This window comes from Bos mutus, chromosome 19, assembly GCF_027580195.1.
Source record: "Bos mutus isolate GX-2022 chromosome 19, NWIPB_WYAK_1.1, whole genome shotgun sequence".
Taxonomy (NCBI): Eukaryota; Metazoa; Chordata; class Mammalia; order Artiodactyla; family Bovidae; genus Bos; species Bos mutus.
Genome location: NC_091635.1, coordinates 54,873,067 through 54,897,491, shown reverse-complemented (window position 1 = coordinate 54,897,491; position 24,425 = coordinate 54,873,067). Strand labels below are relative to the sequence as shown.

The 24,425-nt window shown below is 41.2% G+C and overlaps 1 protein-coding gene across 7 annotated transcripts in view; it reads left to right on the top strand.

Annotated features, from left to right (window-relative positions):
* The window catches only part of ANKFN1 (ankyrin repeat and fibronectin type III domain containing 1), a 444,226-nt gene that overhangs the window by 358,115 nt on the left and 61,686 nt on the right, over positions 1-24,425 (top strand). For all 7 annotated transcript variants that reach the window (XM_070357280.1, XM_070357278.1, XM_070357282.1 and 4 more), the window contains 4 exons: positions 5,109-5,216; positions 14,234-14,333; positions 14,642-14,774; positions 15,252-15,368. In XM_070357280.1, coding sequence (XP_070213381.1) covers positions 5,109-5,216; positions 14,234-14,333; positions 14,642-14,774; positions 15,252-15,368 — 458 coding nt within the window. The remainder of the gene's footprint in view (positions 1-5,108; positions 5,217-14,233; positions 14,334-14,641; positions 14,775-15,251; positions 15,369-24,425) is intronic.

Sequence of the window (24,425 nt, the reverse complement as noted above, 5' to 3'; positions counted from 1 at the left end):
AAGTCTTCTCCTACACCCCAGTTAGAAAGCATCAATTCTTCAGCACTCAGCCTTCTTTATGGTTCAACTCTCACATCCATGTATGACTATTGAAAAACCATAGCTTTGACTATACAGACCTTTTTCAGCAAAATGATGTCTCTGGTTTCCAATATGCTATCTAGGTTTGTTACAGATTTTCTTCCAAGGAGCAACCATCTTTCAATTTCATGGCTGCAGTCAATGTCTGCAGTGATTTTGGAGTCCAAGAAAATAAAGTCTGTCATTATTTCCATTTTTTCCCATCTATTTGCAAGAAGTGATCTGACCGGATGCCATGGTCTTAGTTTTTTGAATGTTGAGTTTTAAGACAGCTTTTTAACTCTCCTCTTTCACCTTCATCAAGAAGCTCTTTAATTCCTCTTCATTTTCTGCCACTGGGTGATTATCAATATTTCTGAGGTTATTGATATTTCTCCTGGTTATTGATATTTCTCCTGGTTATTGATATTTCTGAGGTTATTGGTATTTCTTCTAGCAATCTTGATTCCAGATTGTGATTCATTCAGGCCAGCATTTCACATGATGTACTCCACATATAAGTTAAATAAGCAGGGTGACAATATACAGCCTTGATGTACTCCTTTCCCAATTTTGAACCAGTCCATTGTTCCATGTCCAGCTCTAACTGTTGCTCCTTGACTTGCATACAGGTTTCTTAGGAGGCAGGTAAGATGGCCTGGTATTCCCATCTCTTCAAGAATTTTCCACAGTTTTTGTGATCCACACAAAGGCTTTAGCAGAGTCAATGAAGCAGGAGTAGATGTTTTTTCTTGAATTCTCTTGCTTTTTCTATGATCCAATAGATGTTGGCAATTTGATCTCTGGTTCCTCTGCCATTTCTAAACCCAGCTTGTACATCTGCAAGTTCTCAGTTCACGTTCTGCTGACGCCTAGCTTGAAGAATTTTGAGCATTACCTTGCTAGCATGTGAAATAAGTGCAATTGTGCAGCAGTTTGAACATTCTTTGACATTGTCCTTCTTTGGGATTGGAATGAAAACTGACCTTTTCCAGTCCTGTGGCCATTGCCGAGTTTTCCAAATTTGCTGGCATATTGAGCGCAGGACTTCCACAGCAGCATCCTTTAGGATTTTAAATCGTTCAGCTGGAATTCCCCATCACCTCCACTAGCTTTGCTCATAGTAATGCTTCCTAAGGCCCGCTTCACACTCCAGGATGTCTGGCTCTAGGTGAGTGACCACATCATCATGGTTATTTGGGTCATTAAGAACTTTATTGTAGAGTTCTTCTGTGTATTCTTGCCTCTTGTGGATTCAGATAGCTAAATCAGACCATACAAAGCCTTAGACCACAAATACCAAAGATCTCTAAGACTCCTGAGTCCCCTAGCGTTTGATGATTTAACTATTCCAGTCTTACCTGGGCATCTTTCTTACTGAAGGCTTGCCAGAAACACGTGTGGGCAATATTGCAAGATTAAGATAAGACACTACTATACTGTCTAGTATACTAAGATACTTAAGGAACCAATCTCATTCCAGGGTGGGACAGAGAGGGAGGATGTGTATTTTTGAAGATGGAAGGATAACAAGAATAGAAAAGCAAAACAAAAAACAAAAAAAGTAGGGAAAAAACAGTATGCCTGAAAGTAGAACAGGGGGGAACCCACTCCAAATGCATACCCCACGCAAGTTCTGGCTTATGTGTTTACTTATAAACATCAGATGGATCCTGGTTCTGCAAACCTCAAATTCTATTCAGATACTCTCCCTCACAGCCCATTTGAAGAGCTTTCTCCAGAATGAAAAGAACAGTTGTCCAGGGCTGGGAAGAGTTACTTATTACTCGGTAATTAACATAGCAAATGGCAACACTTTCTAAAACAGCACATTTGATTAGTAGGGGTATCTGGCAAAGACCTGAAATCGAAACATGTCATTACAGTCGCTGCAGACTTGCCATGTCACTTGGAAAGAACAATATAACAACACTCTGGTTCTATTTATAAACAGAGTATGACATTGTGATGTAACATATATCAGCATTCAGATATTTACTAGGGGACAATGTATTCTAACATGACAGAGTAATTGGAAATTTGGTAATATGTTCCAGTAAGCTATAAAGCTTTTTAAAATATTTTTACAAAAGGCCTTAATGTGTTTTTATAGACTGATGTTAAACGGCATGGTACCTACCAAGAGAACAGGACCCAGACAGGCTTGTCTGAGTTACGATCAGGAGAGCCCTGATATCGCCAGCGAATGTAAGCTCTGCGTTGTGTTGCAACTGGAGTGTTCTTGTTACCAGAACAGTGAACAGTATTATGTGGCACAATCTGCTCTTTTCCTACCACACTAAGTTTATTCCTGTCAGGATCCTGATTTCTTAATATATTTTCAATTTTCTTCCTCATCCCTAAAGTCTCCTATTTTATGTAGTCATCAGAACCTTCCAAACATCTATGAGAAAAACTCATTCTTTCCAAAAACCTTGGCATCATGTCCAGTGCTCACTAAGGCTGCAATTTAGCATTAGCAATTTTCTAATGTATCATAAAGTCATCAGTTCAAGCTCGCCTCTGATGTAATAGGGCTCAGCTGAAAGGGCCAGGTCTAATTCATCTCCCCCTGCATTGATGGCAGTATTAACACTCATTAGAATGTATGAGTACGTTCAGAGTCATGTAGTAATTCAGCCACCCAGGAGTCTCGCTCAAGCAAACAGCTTTGCTCATCTTATCTGAGTACTTCAGATACATTCACCTAAGAGAAAAAACAAGCATTGTTTATTCTCACTGTGTCCAGATACCAGGGACACTATAGATAGTCCAAGGGCCACTTGGAATTTGTTTCCTCGGACATTTCTAAATTTCCCAGTCAAAGCTCTTTCCTAGCCCATTCTACACGAACACCATCATGTTTCAAGTCACAATGCTTTACCAACATTTAATGAGCATCTCCAGTGTGCCCAGAATAGTGCTTTACTTACATTATTCCTCTGAAACCACAAATAACCTAAAAAAGAGATTCAAAAGCTCACTTTACAGAGAAGGGCCCTGAGGCAGAGAGAAATTAAGTCATGGTTTCTGCCAACAAGGCACAGCGTCCACAGAAAGCACCTACGCCAGCTCCCTGTCTCGAGTCGACCACAGCTAAGCCACAGCACGCAGACTCCACCCAGACTCCCACCCTCCTTCTCAACAGAAAGCAAAAACAAAAACACCACCATGGTGTAAGGGAATGAGCGCTATACAGAGGGTCATGAGATATGTTATAGTCCTGGCTACGCCACCAACCAGCTGAATAATTTAGAACTGGAATGGCTATCTCCGGGCCTTTATTTTCTGAGAGGTGCAAAAGGAAGATGGGCACCTGGTGGATAGATGAGAAGGAAGAGGGATTAGAAAATCTCCGAGGCCTTCCCCTTCAAAGGGGATTATCTGCTAAGGTGAGAAATGATGTTTCCATATACACCATTCAGGGAGTTCACTTTCCATCAGTGAGGCCCCTTCTTTTTAAATTATTACTTACATAAGGCTTGCCATGTAACGCTGCTGAATATCTAATATAATACACCTCTCATTTAATCCTCACAAAAATCCTGCCAGATAGATACTCTACCCCTTTTTCATACTACTGAGTCAAGTCGCTGTCAGCTTACAGATACCAAACTAGGAATCCGAAGTGTTAGGGTTTAAAACCAGACTTATCTGACTCCATAACCTGAGTCCTTTCTGACTATGCTGAACTGCTTGGCCTAGGATGGACCAGTCCGGAATGCTTTTACTGAACATAACTGTCATGGCGGCCTTCCCTCATAGCTCAGCTAGTAAAGAACCCACATGCAGTGCAGGAGATGCCGGTTAGATTCCTGGGTTGGGAAGATCCACTGGAGAAGGGAGAGGCTACCCACTCCAGTATTCTTGCCTGGAGAATTCCACGGACTGTATAGTCCATGGCGTCACAAAGAGTCAGACACAGCTGAGCGACTCTCACTTTCACTTCACTTTCAACTATCATGGCATCAGCTTAACAAGAGGCTGAACAAGAGAGACTCGCTATTTTAAAATAACTCTAGGTGGCAGGAACCTGAAACTTGTTCAGTTAGAACTTAAGCCTCAGATATATTCATGAACTAACTGGCTTTTCTTGAAAAGAATGTCTACCAATTTTAGAGAAAGCATTTAAACTAAGAAGCACTTTAAGTTGTTGCTTTTGAAAGATCCAGAAAGTAAAAGCCAGGGGGGAAGAGATTAGAGGAGGAAAGGGATGGACTTTGAAATGACTGACCTGCTGAAAAAAAAAAAAAAAAAGAAAAAAACTAGAATTGGAGACAGCAGAATTATAATCTTGACATTAGTCCCATACGGATTATTACTTTTGATATCATCATAGCCAAATGGAATGAAAATAGAAGGGGGAGAAAAATCTCAGTGGGTATTGCAATTTAAATTTGCCATGTAAGCTAATACTGTATATTTAGAGACTGAGCAGACAGGGTGGTTGGTGGCTCAGAGTATGTGCAGGAGCTGCTGTGCCAGCTAACCAAAGCAGACATTCATTAGAGCTAAAATGTAGATTTCCATTTCTTGGCATCTGACATGGGCTCTTTCCTTGGAAAGAAATGTCAATTTGGCCAAAAGTGTGAAACCTACAATAAAAGCATTGGGACTGTGGATTTCATCTAGTCTGCACATTCCCACCCCTTTCTTTCCTTCTGTGGAAATGCAGTCATGACCTGGGGTGCTGAATGGAGAGGCGACAGGGGAACTGATTAGGACACGGATGCTGCAAAGGAGGGTAAGGAGATGCGGGAGGGGACGCTGGACTCCCAAATCCTCTATTTTCTTTTGGCTTTCAATTACCATTTTCTCTTGCCTTAAAATGGCCCAACACAAGACACCAACCACAATTACTGTTTTGTACAGGGCCTGAACAATGGCAGCTTCCAGACGCTTGGCAGTCCCTGCTCCTTGTGCGAGTGCTGGGTGCTCATCCACAGAGTCTGTGGGCAGTATAAGTACAACTCAGCTCCCGAGGCAAGGCAGGGAGGAGGCCTCTCCTACTTGAAAATTTCACTCTGTTTGTTTCTTTTGTTCAATAGACTGGAAAGACTATGACGACAGAGCGCCCAGACACAAGGGACAGAGTGAAGTTTTGGAAGGTCTGCTGCAGCAGGTCCGAGCCCTTCATCAGCATTATAGTTGCCGGGGTAAGGATAAAAATCTTCTCCGGGCCATCGACTGAGGTCTCAGTGGCGCCGGTAATTTTAGCAGCTTCCTAACTGGGTCATACCTTCTCATTCATCAAGGAGGGAGAGAGATATTAATATTTGTACATCTGGAATCACTTTACAGCACTATCTTGCTTTAACCCTTGAGAAGAGACTCTCCCTTCCTTCCCTTCCTCTTTCTTGCGCACCCTCACTCCATAGGAACAGTTTGCAGACAAGCACAGGAAAAATAGCAACTGCCACTAGCTTTGTTTAAACTGCACCTTCACAGAGCCTCTCCATGTGCTGGGTCTTTGGGACATTCACCCTCAGACTTTTCACCCGCAACAAAAATTCTCTGAGCATCCTGTGGAAGCCCAACCAATTGTATCAGCAAACTTTTGTGTGTATTTATAATAAAGTTTACACCCAATTTCACATTCAATATCTCTTTTCATCCTCATTTTGGAAATTATCCCTGAGGCTAAGTGACTTGACCAAGGTCAAAATGCCAAGAAGGAACAGAATCAAGATACCAACCTAGATTTTCTGTCTCCAAGCCAGTCTTCTTGTGACACCTCAATTTGAGTCCCATTCTTCCATCAGGACGGGGCGCTGGCTTTTACTCTCCCCCTGAATTTTAATCTTTCCTGGTACTACTGCTCACGACAAAGTAGGGCACACCTTCTCTAGACATAGCTAACTATACCCAGAAAATCTCTGCGAAGCTTTAAAAAGATTCTTTTCTACTTGGGCTGTTCAAATGGGACAGGGTCAGGTTTCTGATCAGTGTAATGATTTGTGGAGCAGGCACTTAGTTTTATTTGGAGAATTAAAAGTTCCATAAAGTTTTCATTTTCCATGCTCCTTCACCCATCAGAACTCTAACTGCATTGTATTCTCTAGAAGAGGGCACTGCTAGACCAGCTAGGTTAGAAATCTATGGTTGAAACTAAGAAATGCTAAACAGGTTTTGACTGGGTATAAGGAAATCATATTAAGCACTAGCAAAAGTTGTTCCCAATTGCTATATAGCTATGACAACTGAGCTGTTAAGAAATGCCAGCTATAGCTAGAAATGAGGGCAAGTGTTTGCAAGAAAATCATGTTCTAATGAGTGGCTGGTTCATTAGGAAATGTGAATATGCATGGAGGAAGCTTTGAGAAGGAAACCCAAGGGGAATTTCATTCTTGGATCTTTAGGAAAACTTCAGCCAGAAAAGAGCCTTCAACATTCCACACTGGCCAAAATACCCTTAGTTCTCAGTTATCCAGGGCCCATTTAACCAAGTCAGGTGTTACCTAGGCTCCTTTCTCTTCTTCTGCCTTTCCATCATTTCCCTGTCCCTCAGCTCCAGCATGGCATGCAAAACTGATAAAGCAATTGGATAGATTTTTCTTTGCAACTCATAAGCCATTTTGTGTTTTCTGATAAAGATCAGAGGGGCAAAGCTAACACTACTCGTGGAATGAGGGATTGTTTTTTATATTATCTGAGGATTTAGATGCTCTCTCCAATACCACTGGGTCACAGTCCAATAATCGGAAAATGATTGTCTTGATAGCTCAGTCATTTCTATAGTTGCCATTCAACTTTTATCATGTACATATTTTCCCCCCACAGGGATGTAAATATACATATAGCATCAAGCAAGATTTAAGGCATTAAGTAGAATTCCCAAAAGAGAAGAGTATTTTTATATTGAAATGAACATTGGATATTTAAACAGTACCTAAAGTGTGTTCCAAGAACAGTGGTTGCATAATTTGCTCAGCTGAAAGAGGGTCTCTGGTCAAGTAAATGTGGGAATTGTTACATCATATATCCTTTACTGGAATGTAAAATAGACATTAAATATTAAAGACTCTGATAAAAAGACATTTTGAATTTGGTTAAGCCAGCGTTTTCCAAATTTATTTGGCCATTGTAAAACATTTTTCACAGAATTAGTGTTCCAAGGCACAAACTTTGAGGAACATTGACCCGCCATACTCCAGGATAAAACAAATGATCTTCCAAGATGATACAACATAAATCTTTCTAAGTCTAAAAGGATAAATGAAGGATAATTAGGTATGGCATACAGAAAACTATAAAACTTTAGTTTAAAATATTTGAGTACATTGATACTATGTGGTTTACAACTTTCGTAATTAGAAACAAACAATTATTTAAAAATCCCATTTTTACCACTTACTGTGCATACTTAAGAAGAACATTTAACCTCTCCGAGCCATAAGTTCCCTATCAGAAAAAGCCAACATAATAATATCTATCTTTCAGGATTGTTATAAGCGTTAAATTAGGTAATGGATTAAACTCATGTGGCATAGAGTGGCATAAACTCATCTTGGCAAACTCTAGCTTCTTTTTTCCCATTATTCTTCCAGTTGAAGAATGGTGCACCCTCCATCCTCAGCGCTTTATATGTCCTGGAATTAAAATGGAATCACTGACCAATTGTAATGAGGCTGTAGTACTCAATAAACACAATAGCATATTCTAAATGCAGAACTAATAACAAAACATTCCTTCTCCTACCAAAGCCCTACACAGAAGATACCAAAACCCACATTAATTTCTTTATTTTTGGCTAAAGAACTGGCCACAGCTAATTCACAGCTTTAGAGATGCAAATTCAGTGGAGGTATTGCATGGCCTTTATTGTTCACAAGGTTAATGCCCTGACATACATAATGAAATATAAAGGAGTCAACTGTGTTCACTAAAGCAGTCCCCTACAGGAGTGAATTTCAATTATTTTCCAATTTTTCAACTGGCAAACATCAGCTGAAACATTGTCTACTACGTGTTAGGTGCTAGATGTACTGGTATGAATAAAATAAACTCTCTATGCTCTAAGCACTTGAAAGCTAAAGACCAGCTGCATTCAGAGTCCAGAAACCTAATCATTGCTCCAGAACTCTGAACTAAGCAAAAACAGAATGGCAGCCACAGTGTTCTTGGGAGAGAAGTGAGCTTAAATCTTGTATCAGTCTGGTGGCTCAGACAGTAAAAAATAAAGTCTGTCTGCAATGCAGAAGACCTGCATTCCATCCCTGGGTCAGGAAGATCCCCTGGAGAAGGGAATGGCTACCCACTCCAGCATTCTTGCCCGGAGAATTTCATAGACAGAGGAGCCTGGTGGGCTACCGTTCCTGAGGTTGCACAGGGTTGGACACGACTGGGTGACTAACACTTTCACTTTCATCAGTCAAGATGGGCTATGTCATGCTGCAGTATCCAAATGAACTGCAAAACATTTATTTCTCCCGTGTGCTACTACTATATGTCACTGGTGAGCTGAGGGCTGGCTATCTATCAGTCTTGTCATGATACTCTTTCTAGAAATATTTGTCAGAACCCACGGGGGGAAAAGACGCTGGAAGGTCTCATAGGGACAAGACTAACATTCACACTCAAAATCCATTGGCAAAACTGCTCACATGGCCCCAACCCAACCACAAGAGCTCCACGAAGTGTAATTCTACTGTTTGCCCAAACTGGAGGAGACCTGGAGCATTTGACATTTTCATGGGCTCCTTCCCCAACTAGTAGCGGCATTTCTCATTTTCTCTTTTTTTAGCCTAATTTTTTTTTAGTTTAGTCTTCATTTTTAATTAAGTTATATATGACTGTACTCTGAAGCCAGATTATGTGGGTTCAAACACAGGCTGAACATTTACAAAGCTGTGTGATCTTAAGTAAATTCCCACCTTCTCTATACCTCACATTGCTCACTTGTAAAATGCAAATAAGAATTATGTAAACCTGTCAGTTATTTGAGAACTGAATGACTTAAAATAAATAAAGCATTAAGAAAAGCTTTATTATGAAAGAAAAAGCAATTTCTCCCATCATCTGTTTTTTATTTCCTAAAGGCTCAATTATTTGGATTTTTTTTTCTCTAAATAACAGGGTTATATTGCTAATTCCTGATTTTTAAAAATTATAGTTACTATTTCACTAAGGAAGATAATTATTTCTTTTTTATCCCTCCACTCTCTTACAAGCACATATAATTCCTACCCCCTTATCCTCCTTACCCCCCAGAGAAGAGAATGGCAATGCACTCCAATATTCTTGCCTGGAGTAATCCCATGGACAAAGGAGCCTGGTGGGCTATAGTCCATGGGGTTACAAAGATTTGACACGACTGAGTGACTAAGCATGCATGCATCCTCCTAATATTGTAATTTTAATAAGATCAATATTTACTGCTAATGCTATAAAGATCATATAAATTTTATGATCATTTTCCTTTCCTACATAAACTTTTATTTCCCCTGTAGATAATACTCAACTTTTATTATGTTTTTTTTTGTCTTTCCATGTTATAACTAATTAATCCCCAAGCTACTCTCCGGATCCATCAGTTTTTTTCTCAGTACAATCAGATACATAAGTATTGTTTCAAGTACATCTTCTTAAAGAAACCTCTCAGAAAGTCCTCTAACCTGCTCCAGTCTAGACTGGTTACTGGGTGCCTCCGTGTCTGTTATTGAGGATTGTTCTTGCCACTCTCCAATATTAGAGTTCTCTGTTTACCATCTCTTCCTTTTTCTGGGATTTGTCTGTCATTGATGGAGCCTTTCCTCTAGTAGCTTCCTCATAGGATCCTTGGGAGCTAATTTTTGGATACATTAAGTGTCTGGAGATGTATTTATTTTATTTAGTATTTACTTAAGGATTTGGACACATGTAGAATTCTCAACTGAAATAATTTTCCTTCATATTCATCGTTTTCAAGCCTTTAGCACTAAAAAGTCTGACACTATTCTGATTCCAGAAGTTTTATATGAAAGCTACTTTTTCCTGCCCTGGAAGTTTTTAAGTGGTATTGGAGAAGACTCTTGAGAGTCCCTTGGACTGCAAGGAGATCCAACCAGTCCATTCTGAAGGAGATCAGCCCTGGGATTTCTTTGGAAGGAATGATGCTAAAGCTGAAACTCCAGTACTTTGGCCACCTCATGTGAAGAGTTGACTCATTGGAAAAGACTCTGATGCTGGGAGGGATTGGGGGCAGGAGGAAAAGGGGATGACAGAGGATGAGATGGCTGGACGGCATCACCAACTCAATGGACATGAGTTTGAATGAACTCCGGGAGTTGGTGATGGACAGGGAGGCCTGGCGTACGGCGATTCATGGGGTCACAAAGAGTCGGACACGACTGAGTGACTGAACTGAACTGAACTGAACTGTAGGGTGATCTGGCATAGCTTTATCTTTAGGAAAGTAATAAAGCCAATGTCAGAATCTTTAGGTGCATTCGTATGCTAATCAGAGTCCCGACAGACACTATTTCCAGTGTTCTGCCTGGAGGATAGAAGTTTGAGTACCAGTGTTCTCAGAGTCCAGTGGGGAAATATGCTGTAAGGAAGCTTTCATTTAATCCACTTGTTTTGAGTACATACCACTCTTCTCTTCCATTTATAACCACACATCATGTCTTTCACACCAGAGAGCTCTGTTTTTATTCTTTCCTGAAATTAAGCTATGGTCTTTCATCTAGAATGAGGAAGGGATAGGGAAGGCCATCTAGACCTCTAACTACTTTTTAAACAGATTTCAACAAACCCTCCTCCTTTTAGCTCCACATTCACCATTCACTTCCAGCAGTGTATGATGCCCATGGGGTGCGTCATGTTACTTTCCAACTTTTTCCACTGTTGGTTAAGGATTCATCTTCCTCAAGTCTACTAAATCCCTCTGTCCATCTGCTTCCTAGCTATCAAAATTCACTTGCTTTTATCTCCTTTCCCATCTCTTTGTCTTTATAGATTTACATTCCTTCCTCTTTTAAAATCTCTTAAATTTTTAAATCTCTTAAATTTTTAAATCTCTTAAGCAAGAGAATTCCAGAAAAACATCTATTTCCAATGGAAAAGGTCAGTTTTCATTCTAATCCCAAAGAAAGGCAATGCTAAAGAATGTTCAGACTACCGCACAATTGCACTCATCTCACACTCTAGCAAAGTAATGCTCAAAATTCTCCAAGCCAGGCTTCAATAGTACATGAACCGTGAACTTCCAGATGTGCAAGCTGGATTTAGAAAAGGCAGAGGAACCAGAGATCAAACTGCCAACATACGTTGGATCATTGGAAAAGAAAGAGAATTCCAGAAAAACATCTACTTCTGCTTCGTTGATTCTGCTAAAGCCTTTGACTGTGTGGATAACAACAAACTGTGGAAAATTCTTGAAGAGATGGGAATACCAGACCACCTTACCTGCCTCCTGAGAAACCTGTATGCAGGTCAAGAAGCAACAGTTAGAACTGGACATGGAACATTGGACTGGTTGCAAATTAGGGAAAGAGTACATCAAGTCTGTATATTGTCACCCAACTTTAACTTATATTCAGACTACATCATGCAAAATGCCGGGCTAAATGAAGCAAAAGCTGGAATCAAGATTTCCAGGAGAAATATCAGTAACCTCAGATATGCAGATGACCCCATCCTTATGGCAGAAAGCAAAGTGGAACTAAAGAGCCTCTTGATGAAGATGAAAGAGGAGAGTGAAAAAGCTGGCTTAAAACTCAGCATTCACAAAACGAAGATCATGGCATCCAGTTCCATCACTTCATGGCAAATAGATGGGGACACAATGGAAACAGTGACAGACTTTATTTTCTTGGGCTCCAAAATTACTGCAGATGTTGACTGCAGCTATGAAATTAAAAGATGCTTGCTCCTTGGAAGAAAAGCTATGACCAGCCTAGGCAGCATGTTAAAAAGCAGAGACATTACTTTGCTGACAAAGGTCCATCTAGTCAAAGCTATGGTTTTTCCAGTAGTCATGTATGGATGTGAGAGTTGAACCATAAAGAAGGCTGAGTGCTGAAGAACTGATGCTTTTGAACTGTTGTATTAGAGAAGACTCTTGAGAGTCCCTTGGACTGCAAGGAGATTGAACCAGTCAATCCTAAAGGAAATCAACCCTGAATATTCATTGGAAGGACTGATGCTGAAGTTGAAGCTCCAGTACTTTGGCCACCTGATGCAAAGAACTAACTCACTAGAAAAGACACTGATGCTGGGAAAGATTGAAGGCAGGAGAAGGGGATGACAGAGAATGAGATGGTTGGATGGCATCACTGACTCAATGGACATGAGTTTGACCAAGCTCCAGGAGATGGTGAAGGGAAGCCTGGCATGCTGCAGTCCATGGGGTCACAAAGAGTCAGACACGACTGACCGACTGAACAACAACAACAGCTCTGCTTTTAGTAAGGTTTGGAAGAGAGTAGCATGTGATGAATATGTTCAGTATGCGGCCTTTAATCAGAACTCCCAGCAGCATTTCAAGTAGGATATGGCCAGCCAAATTCACGTTGAAGTTAGAAGAAAATGCTTTCGCTTTGTCCTGGCAGGACTAACCACTATCAGCACAAGCTTGAAGCTGGCATGAAAGCTTGCATCAGTCAGCTCATTCCCAGCTTGTCCTATAGGATCAAAGGCAGAGCCACAGTGGGCCTCAGGCACAGGCCATCTGCCCAGGTTTCCATGTCTAAGAGCAGTAATAGACTGTTCTCATCCCCAGTAACAAGTCTGTCAAGAGTCTGGTGACGACCCCAACAACCTCATCTTCCCTTCATTAATTATACTTAACAATTAAATCAGTGATCATCTAGTTCAGCTTTAGGAGCACTGCTTGCAAATACTGTTACAGGTAATCTACTACTTTTTTTTTTAATTGAAGGATAATTGCTTTACAATATTGTGTTGGTTTCTGCCATACAGCAACCTGGATCAGCCATAAATATACATATGTCCCCTCCCTCCCACCCCCTACCCCATTCTACCCCTCTAGGTTATCACAGATAGCACCAGATAACCTATCACTCAGAGAAGGCAATGGCACCCCACTCCAGTACTCTTGCCTGGAAAATCCCATGGACAGAGGGGCCTGGTAGTCTGTGGTCCATCGGGTCGTGAAGAGTCAGATACCACTGAACAACTTCCCTTTCCCTTTTCACTTTCATGCAGTGGAGAAAGAAATGGCAGCCCACTCTAGTGTTCTAGCCTGGAGAATCCCAGGGACGGGGGAGCCTGGTGGGCTGCCATCTATGGGGTCCCACAGAGTCGGACACGACTGAAGTGACTTAGCAGTAGCAGTAACCTATCCCTAGGTTATCGCTGAGCTCCCTGTGTTATACACCAACTTCCCACCAGCTGTCATTTTACATATGGTAATGTATAGGTTTCAGTGGTACTACTTTTATCAGTGAGAGCTCCAGATTGTAAATAAAAGAGCTAAACAAAAGCAATGGATGATTTGCTCATCACAGTAACCACAGAACCTAACATATAGTAGTGTCCCAATAAATATTTGTTCAGTGAATAAATGTATTCTTCTGGGTACGGGTTTATCTTTTATTTTAGACAAACCACTTAACCTCTCTATGTCAGTATCTTCTTCTGAATAATGAGGACATTAAGCGTGCCTACAGCTATTTTTGTAAGCCAACATACACACTGCAAAAAAAAAAAAAAAAAAAACTACCCCAGAATATTAGCAATGGTTCTGCTAAAGTGGCTGGATATCATGTGTGGGGTTTTGTTCATTTTCTATGCTCCAGACTTCCTGTAATGTGCCTATATTAATTTTATAATGAAAAAAAAATTAATGGAATATGTAGTCTAATAAGAGTTTTGCCAACATTGAGAAGTGAATATTAAAAGGCAATATGGGCCGGGGACAAAAGTCGGTTCTTTTTATCCCACCTCATAATAAATAAGGAGGATATAAACAGAACACCTGCGTGATTGCCCCTGGAGTTATAAACGTTACTCATCTTCAACATTTTTGAGGAGCTATTCATTAACTGAGTTAACTACTGGCATCTCAAGATACAGAAGCCTCTGGACAAAGTGAATGAGCTGAGTCCCTCTGAAACTGAATATAAGCACACTGAGAGGACAGGGGAGAGAAAGGCAAAAGATGGGAAGAAGGCTCTGAGAGTGCTCTTTTTCCGGTGAAATTCACACTGTATTTTTTTCTGTGTTCCAGAAAGTTCAAAATTGCAAACCTCGGGCCGTAAGCAGTCAGTCTCCAGGAGCCTGAAACACCTATTCCATTCCTCAAACAAGTTTGTGAAGACCTTGAAACGGTGGGTCCTTTGTAGTTTTTCCAGGAAGTCTTAGCGTCTCAGGAGTCTACTGATTTTGGTTCTGAGGGGAAACTCGGTAAATATTTCTGTTTTATTATTAAAAGAATATAAAATTCACCTTTGTTCTGAGAATCTGGACAAAAGAGTTATTTCTTTGAATTCTAGCCAGTAAATTTGTGGTACTTAACAGGAATCTTTTCATAGGTATATTTCACATTATCATTTATCATGCCCCAAAATATTATTTCCATGATTCAGGCGTGGAGAAGATGGTTGAGGACAATTTTTATTTTGCTTTTTCTTTTCAGGGGACTCTACATAGCTGTTATATTTTATTACAAAGACAATATGTTAGTCACCAATGAAGATCAAATACCGATTGTTGAAATAGACGACTCTCACACCAGTTCCATTACACAAGATTTTCTGTGGTTCACAAAGGTATCCTGAGTTCTAATTTTATTCTTCCCCACTTTGCACCAACAGTACCTCACATAAATCTCTAAAACTTTAGTTGAGAAGTTGAGGAGTCTCCAGTGAGCAAAATATTGGAGTGGGAGTAAATCATCTCAATGGTCTCTTTCTGGCCCAATATGCCCTTTGTCATTAAAATGCTAAAATAGTATCTACACTACATTTTCAAAGCAAAGAAGCCTCCATCCTGTCAGATTGTGTCTCCACTATTCTGAGTTATGGGATCATTTGGCAAAGACTAAAATGGGGATCTGATTGTTTCATTAACATTCAGATCTTTTTCCAATTGGACAGAGATCAAAAAGTTGTTTTGCGTGTATCTGAAAATGGACTGGAGAACAAACATCGGGTGTCAGGTTTCCTTCCCCCTGCTTTGCTTTGATGCCACAACCTAAATCATGCACTGGCTTGGATGATGATATGACCTCGTGAGTTCTTTTGCAGCTGTCTTGTATGTGGGAAGATATAAGGTGGTTGCGGCAAAGCGTACCTATCTCCATGTCCTCGTCCACAGTATTACAAACTCGGCAGAAGATGCTTGCAGCAACAGCCCAGCTACAGGTGAGGGGCTAGGTTTCAACACAGACCTCCAAGGAAATTTTGGAAACACATGTCAGTTAAGTTACCAGTCCCACCTGGAAAGGGAAAGGGTGGGCTCCTTGCTGGTTTAGATCCTTAGACGTATGAAGTCTTCTCGGATACTCTGAGCGGTACACCTGTCTTTGTAGTGAACCTGTGCTTTTGACACTCTCCTGGGGGAGGAACAGAGGTTTATCTTGAAGAATCTAGAAGTAAACAAGGAGTAAAGAGACCTGAATTCTGGATCTGATGTTAATCGGTCAACTCATTTCTGCTTTCTGGATCTGAGTTTCATCATTTGCACGATAAGAGTTTGCCTAGCTCTCTTGATGAGTTCTGGATGTTTCGGCATCCTGTGGATCTGTATGAGTGTACAGAGATGGAAAAAGAGACCCTCAGATATTTTAAAGAGCTTCTTCGCTTGATGTTACGGGAAAACAAATCTATCTGCATACATTTTTAATAATTAAAAAACAAACCAAAAAAAAAAAAAACTCTTAAAGACTTATCTTTCATTCTGAATTTAACCCTTCTGTACTATTAACCCAATCAGATCATATCTCCAAGCCCTGCAAGAATCTTTGTCGGTTACAGAGCTCCTCTTAGAAATGACATTGAATTCTAGCCAGGCATTTCTGGGTTTCCCTTTCATTGTTCTGTTTTTGTTTCAATATTATCTGTATTTGTGGTTCTTAGCACAAGAAAACCTCTGCTACATAGAATTAGGATGTTTAAGGTATCGATGAGGCTTTATCAGAGATGGGTTGGTGATGTTGTTCAGTTGCTGGGTCGTGTCCAACTCTTTGTGACCCCATGAGCTGCAGCACACCAAGCTTCCTGTCCTTCATTAACTCCCAGAGTTTGCTCAAACTCGTGTCCATTGACTCAGTGATGCCATCCAACCATCTCATCCTCTGTCACCCCCTTCTCCTCTTGCCCTCAATCTTCCCCAGCATCAGGGTCTTTTCCAGTGTGTCAGTTCTTCACATCAGGTGGCCAAAATATTGGAGCTTCAGCACCAGTTCTTCCAATGAATATTCAGGGTTGATTTCCGTTAGGATTAACTGGTTTGATCTCCTTGCAGTCCAAGGGACTCTCAAGAGTCTTCTCCAGAACCACAGTTCGAAAGCATCAATCCCTGGTGGCTCAGACAGTAAAAAGTCTGCCTGCAATGCAGAAGATCCAGGTTCGATCCCTGGGTCAGGAAGATCCCCTGGAGGAGAGCATGGCGACCCACTCCAGGATTCTTGCCTGGAGAATTCCATGGACAAAGGAGCCTGGTGGGCTACAGTCCATGGGGTCGCAAAGAGTGGGACATGATGGAGCAAAGAACACTTTCACTTACCGTGATAAGTATATATCTACAAGGCTAGTGTATAACATAGGGAGCTCGTCTTTCCCATTCTGTTGTTTTCCTCTATTTCTTTCCTTGATCGCTGAGGAAGGCTTTCTTATCTCACCTTGCTATTCTTTGAAACTCTTCATTCAAATGGGCATACCTTTCCTTTTCTCCTTTGTCTTTAGCTTGCGTCTTCAGTAAGGTCTAAAAAACAAAAAGTGCCCTCAATTTCAACTCACTCTTTTTTTCATTAATTTATTTAACTGGAGGATAATTACAATATTGTGATTTTTTTCCATACATCAACATGAATTGGTCACAGGTATACATATGTTCCCCCCATCCTGAATCCCCCTCTCACCTCCCTCCCCACCCTATGCCTCTGCGTTGACCCCAGAGCACCAGCTTTGGGTGCCCTGCTGTATATATATGGAATTTAGAAGACAGTAACCGTGATCCTGCAGGCAGGGCAGCAAAGGAGTCACAGACATAAAGAATAGAATTTGGACTCTGTGGGAGAAGGCAAGGGTGGGATGATTGAGAGAATAGCATTGAAACATATACAGTACCATATGTAAAATAGATGATGGCCAGTGCAAGTTCAACTCACTCTTGATTGCATAATCTTCTCCTTCAACTCAAGATGTTCTTGGAGCTGGGCCATGATGACTGTGCTAATTTCAAAGAGGCTTTTCCTTTCCTCACTGACCAGCTATAATTGGACTAAGCCACTATACCTCAAAAACAGCTCTTTGTTTAGGATAAACTTTATTCTCAGTAGGCCCCTTGGTCCCTTAGTGAAGTTCTTTCTCAGGAGTCCTTAGCGGACCCTCCCATTAGCCTACCATACAACCCAGGAATGTTTAGATTACAAACTGAACAACTTTAGAATTTCAAATGGGGCTCTTTATTTTATGTTTATTAGACTCTTCCCAGAACACCTTCATCTAATATCAGAGAAGGACTAGGCTGTCTCAAGTGATTGCATTTAAACACTGAGGGGCTAGAGAGAAGTCATAATGGTCAGTGTGTCCTACTCAACAATTCAGTTCAGTTCAGTTCAGTTCAGTCACTCAGTCATGTCTGACTCTTTGCGACCCCATGAATCACAGCACGCCAGGCCTCCCTGTCCATCACCAACTCCCGGAGTTCACTCAGACTCACGTCCATCAAGTCAGTGATGCCATCCAGCCATCTCATCCTCTGTCGTCCCCTTCTCCTCCTGCCCCCAATCCCTCCCAGCATCAGAGTCTTTTCCAATGAGTCAACTCTTCCCATGAGGTGGCCAAAGTACTGGAGTTTCAGCTTTAGCATCATTCCTTCCAAAGAAATCCCAGGGCTGATCTCCTTCAGAACGGACTGGTTGGATCTCCTTGCAGTCCAAGGCACTCTCAAGAGTCTTCTCCAACACCACTCAACTATTACTCCCATTGAAATAGCTCTTGGATTTGGTGCCCCCGATATATCGGCCCCCATCACTTTTCATAATGCATCTGCCCTTTTCTGAAGTCATTTTCCTCTTTGTCTAACTTAGATTATTTGGCCAATAATAATTACCCTCTTGAAAATCCTCTAAATTTCTGACCACTCCCTCCCTCCACATTATTTATTTGGAAAAGATCCAAGCCTGGATAAATCCAACATGCATTCACTACTCTGGAGCAGTTGCACACTGCTGCATTAAAAAAAAAATAAAATTACTAAACAGGGACAGGGAGTATGATTGGCTTTATAGCTTATGTTATTACTACAATTCTCAGGTATAATATTACCTACTGATCACGTTCCATTTCTCTACTAAATTCACTTTCCCAAATTACAAGGCAACTATTTGAAACCTTCTTCATTCTACCACATCCCCTCCCCTTCCCCACACTTTCCATCCCCACATCGGGATATAGTTTACTGTATAACTCTTTAAGAAAATAAATGGGAAATAATTATTTGTCTATGACCAAATTGCAAAGCCTCCTTGTACTCTTCCTCTTCCTTCTCCCCATTCCAACAGACAAAGCCTCACTCCTCTTACCAAAGGCTCATCTCTCATATGTGCTCTAGATTTCAGTTCTTCCCTCCCTTCTTCAACCACAGTCACTCTTCTCCTCCTTAGACCCAAACTTGAAAGAGTAGCCAGCATTCTCTTTCTCCATTCATGTCCTCACTTCCCCTTTAGTTCCAAGCTCTCTCCCTGATTTTGCTAACGTCATGCCTACCAAACTGCTCTCTCAGGCCACCAATAATCAGAGGCAGATGACGTTCATAAATCTTGAGCTTCAGGGTCCCTCACTTGCATGATCCCCTGTGGGTGTGGGAATTGTGGAGTGTTTAGGGAGGGGAAGCTGAGTTACAACCAGCAAGCATTTCTGGTAAACTACCTAAAGAAAGGGCTTCCTAGGTGGCTCGGTGGTAAAAATCTGCCTGCCAATGCAGAAGACACAGCACTGAATCCTTGGGTTAGGAAGATCCCCTGGTGAAGGAAATGGCAACCCACTCCAGTATTCTTGCCTATAGAATTCGATGAACAGGGGTGTCTGGTGGGCTATAGTCCATAGGGTCACAAAGAGTTGGACACAACCGAGAGACTGAGTATGCATGCATGCCTAAAGAAATCCCAGATCAAAAATTCCAAATACTCCAGTATTGGGGGAGATTTTCTTTCTCAGTCTAAAATATTCACTTTTATTTTTTTAAAGTGACTTTTATACCTAACCTTCATGTTTGTAATTTTTTTATTCTTTATCTTAAAGAGGGCCCCCAAACTGTGTGGTCAGATCAGATCAGTCACTCAGTCGTCTCTGACTCTTTGCGACCCCATGAATCGCAGCATGCCAGGCTTCCCTGTCCATCACCAACTCCCAGAGTTCACTCAGACTCATGTCCATCGAGTCAGTGATGCCATCCAGCCATCTCATCCTCTGCCGTCCCCTTCTCTTCCTGCCCCCAATCCCTCCCAGAATCAGAGTCTTTTCCAATGAGTCAACTCTTCCCATGAGGTGGCCAAAGTACTGGAGTTTCAGCTTTAGCATCATTCCTTCCAAAGAAATCCCAGGGCTGATCTCCTTCAGAATGGACTGGTTGGATCTCCTTGCAGTCCAAGGCACTCTCAAGAGTCTTCTCTAACACCACAGTTCAAAAGCATCAATTCTTCAGCGCTCAGCTTTCTTCACAGTCCAACTCTCGCATCCATACATGACCACAGGAAAAACCATAGCCTTGACTAGACAAACCTTTGTTGGCAAAGTAATGTCTCTGCTTTTGAATATGCTAACTAGATTGGTAATACCTTTTCTTCCAAGGAGTAAGTGTCTTTTAATTTCATGGCTGCAGTCACCATCTGCAGTGATTTTGGAGCCCCCCAAAAATAAAATCTGACACTGTTTCCACTGTTTCCCCATCTATTTCCTATGAAGTGATGGAACCGGATGCCATGATCTTTGTTTTCTGAATGTTGAGCTTTAAGCCAACTTTTTCACTCTCCACTTTCACGTTCATCAAGAGGCTTTTTAGTTCCTCTTCACTTTCTGCCATAAGGGTGGTGTGATGTGGTACTGGCCCCTAAAAAACTTGCATCCATCCCTCCAATGATTTCAGTTTCACTATATCCGATAGACACTTTTAAATCCTCTTTGAAGCTGACATCTCAGTAGCATTTGATACAATGGTCTTATTCATTTTAAAATTTTAAACTGTCACATCACTTGGCTTTCATGACTCCACACTTTCCATATTTTTCCAACTTTCTGGTCTGGCTCAGTCTCCTTTGCTAGCTTGAATGCTATTTCCTCCGATTAGAATCTGCTTCTTCTTCTTTGTCTCACTAATTCCTACATATCCTTCAGATCTCAGCTTCATTTTTTAAAATTAATTTATTTTTTATTGAAGGATAATTGCTTTATTCAGCTTCATTTTTATACTTCCTCAGGGAGCCTTTCTCTGATCTCCCAATTAAGTGAATCACTCGCAGAGCACCTTGTATTCTTCATTCAGAATGGTGACCAGAATCCCATCTGTTAATTATTCATATCATTTTTGGTCAGTGTCAACTTGGACTGTGAGTCCCTGAGAGCACATCTCTGTCTTGGTTATCACTATATCCACCATGTGTGGCACATGGCAGATCCTCTTTACCTACTTCCTAGATAAATGTATGTATCAGTCCAACCTCTGTACCCCTAAAATCACATTTGAGGATACTCTATCTGACCAAAGGGAAAAGGGATTACCATAGTTTACCATAGATTGCCATAGTTAACAGCTGGATAGTTCTCTAGCCCCTCACAGTGACCAGTGCCTTTGAGCATTCAAAATAGTTACCCCTTGCAGCGCCACAGGCCAAAGCGCTGACTACTGAAATAATAGAAGTCACTTTCATCTTTTTTTTGTAGGAAATATTGCCCAAGTTCCTTACTGATCTTTAAGTGAAAATGTCTGGACTTACTGAAGCCACTCTTTTGGGGAGAGCAGGGGGTGACAGGGCACAGGAAAAACTTCACAAAATAGGAAGAAGTATAAATTTGGGGAGATTTATATGTAATACTTTAGGTCTCCTTACTAAGCTAACATTTCTTACAGTGTTCTGAGAAACAGCATTCCTAAATAGCTTGACTGGCATCAGCCATACATAAACCCTGTTGCTTTACCTGTGATGTATCTCATTTTAATCTCCTCCCATTTCCAGCATCACTATCACCGCCTCATTACCCCACGTATATCAAAAGCTTCCAAAGTCATCCTCCTGCTTCCAGTCTTCACACCCTCCAATCCATTCTCCATACTCCTGCCAGAGTAGCCAATAAAAGGTCCTGACCATGTCATTCCATGACTTCCATTTTCTCGAGAGCGGCCCAGACATTTGACCATGGTACGCACAGGTCTTCCTTGCCATTTTTCTCCCCCTCAGGGGTCTGTAGATCCGTCATCATAGCACATGCAAACCACTGTGCCTTCTGAGCCTTATTTTCCAGTTTGTACTCTATAGGGAGGCTCTTTAATACATGATAATAAATAACAATCACAAAACAACAACTTTCGTTTCCCTAACAGAGTAAATGCCAGGCACTATGCTAAGTTCTTTACAAACTATAGCTCATTATCTTCACCACACCATAATGTGAAAGTACTATTATTGGCATTCACTTAACACAGGATAAAACTGAGGCCTAAAAAAGGAAAATAACTTGCCCAGGGTTCCACAAATACGAAATAGCAGAGTATGGATATAAACTCTGACATATACAACTCCACAGCCTGCGTTTTTTCCCACTATTTCATCATCTTATCGTGTATTCATTTTACAAAAAGCAAACAAAAATTTTGAAAAGAACAAATTATCTACATTATAGTCTAAAAAGAAAAAGTGAAAGTCTGTTCTGCATCATTTGGAGTCTATTTAGTAATGAAGTGAAGTGAAAAAGTCACTCAGTCATGTCCAACTCTTTGTGATCCCATGGACTATACAGTCCATGGAATTCTCCAGGTCAAAATACTGGAGTGGGTAGCCTTTCCCTTCTCCAGGGGATCTTCGCAACCCAGGGTCTGAACCCAGGTCTCCCACATTGCAGGCGGATTCTTTACCAACTGAGCCACAAAGGAAGCCCAAGAATACTGGAGTGGGTAGCCTAGCCCTTCTCCAGCAGGTGTTCCTGACCCAGGAAACTTTATTTGGAAGAAGGTAAAGTCACAGACACCAAATTGCCAGCATCCGCTGGATCATGGAAAAAGCAAGAGAGTTCCAGAAAAACATCTATTTCTGCTTTATTGACTATGCCAAAGCCTTTGACTGTGTGGATCACAATAAACTGTGAAACATTCTGAAAGAGATGGGAATACCAGACCACCTGACCTGCCTCTTGAGAAACCTATATGCAGGTCAGGAAGCAACAGTTAGAAATGGACATGGAACAACGACTGGTTCCAAATAGGAAAAGGAGTACGTCAAGGCTGTATATTGTCACTCTGCTTATTTAATTTGTATGCAGAGTACATCATGAGAAATGCTGGGCTGGAAGAAGCACAAGCTGGAATCAAGATTGCCGGGAGAAATATCAATAACCTCAGATATGCAGATGACACCACCCTTATGGCAGAAAGTGAAGAGGAACTAAAAAGCCTCTTGATGAAGGTGAAAGAGGAGACTGAAAAAGTTGGCTTAAAACTCAACATTCAGAAAATGAAGATCATGGCATCTGGTCCCATCACTTCATGGGAAATAGATGGGGAAACAGTGGAAACAGTGGCAAACTGTATTTTTTTGGGCTCCAAAATCACTGCAGATGGTGACTGCAGCCATGAAATTAAAAGATGCTTACTCCTTGGAAGAAAAGTTATGACCAACCTAGATGGCATATTCAAAAACAGACATTACTTTGCCAACAAAGGTCCATCTAGTCAAGCCTATGGTTTTTACTGTGGTCAGGTATGGATGTGAGAATTGGACCGTGAAGAAAGCTGAGTGCTGAAGAATTGATGCTTTTGAACTGTTGTGTTGGAGAAGACTCTTGAGAGTGCCTTGGACTGCAAGGAGATCCAACCAGTCCATTCTGAAGGAGATCAGCCCTGGGATTTCTTTGGAAGGAATGATGCTAAAGCTGAAACTCCAGTACTTTGGCCACCTCATGAGAAGAGTTGACTCATTGGAAAAGACTCTGATGCTGGGAGGGATTGGGGGCAAGAGGAGAAGGGGACGACAGAGGATGAGATGGCTGGATGGCATCACTGACTCGATGGACGTGAGTCTGAGTGAACTCCAGGAGTTGGTGATGGACAGGGAGGCCTGGCGTGCTGCGATTCATGGGGTAGCAAAGAGTCGGACACGACTGAGCGACTGAACTGAACTGAAAGTAACAGTGGTAAAGAATCCACCTGCCAATGCAGGAGACACAAGAGATGCAGGTTCAGTCCTTGGGTTGGGAAGATCCCCTGGAGTAGGAAATGGCAACGTACTCTCGTATTCTTGCCTGGAAAATTCCATAGACAGAGGAGCTTGGCAGGCTACAGTCCATGGGATCACAAAGAGTCAGATGTGACCCAGTAACTGAGCACGCACAAAAAATATGAATACTACCTGAGCAGGAGAGATACATATCTGCCAACATTTGGATTAAAAAAAAAGAAGAAGAAAGATTAGAAAGCCTGTAAGTGACCAAGACCCCACAATGTTTTTTCCCTACTTTTAGGAAAATGGCAGAGGCCCCAAAAGGCAGAGGTGTACCTTCCTCCTACATTGAGAGATGTCCCAACTACTTATCCTCAAAATATAATAATCTGACATTATAGATTGGGTTATATTAAACTTCCCTCCTCTACAGCTTTTATTGTTGTGAATTCATTTATTTTATTTTTTAAATTTTTATTGGAGTACAGTTGATTTAAAACGTTGAGTTAGTTTCAGGTGTACAACAAAGAGAACCAGTTATATACTTACATATATCCAGTCTTTTTTCAGATTCTTTTCCTATATAGATCATTAAAAAATATTGAGTGGAGTTCTCTGTGCCATATTCTAGGTCTTGTCTTTATTAGTTATCTATTTTTATATATAGAAGTGTGTACATGCCAATGCCAATCCCAATCTCCCAATTTATCTCTCCCTATCTTTTCCACCTTGGTAACTATAAGTTTGCTCCCTACATCTGTGACTCTATTTCTGTTTTGTAAATAAATTTATTTCTACAATTATTTTTTAGATTCCTTCACAGCTT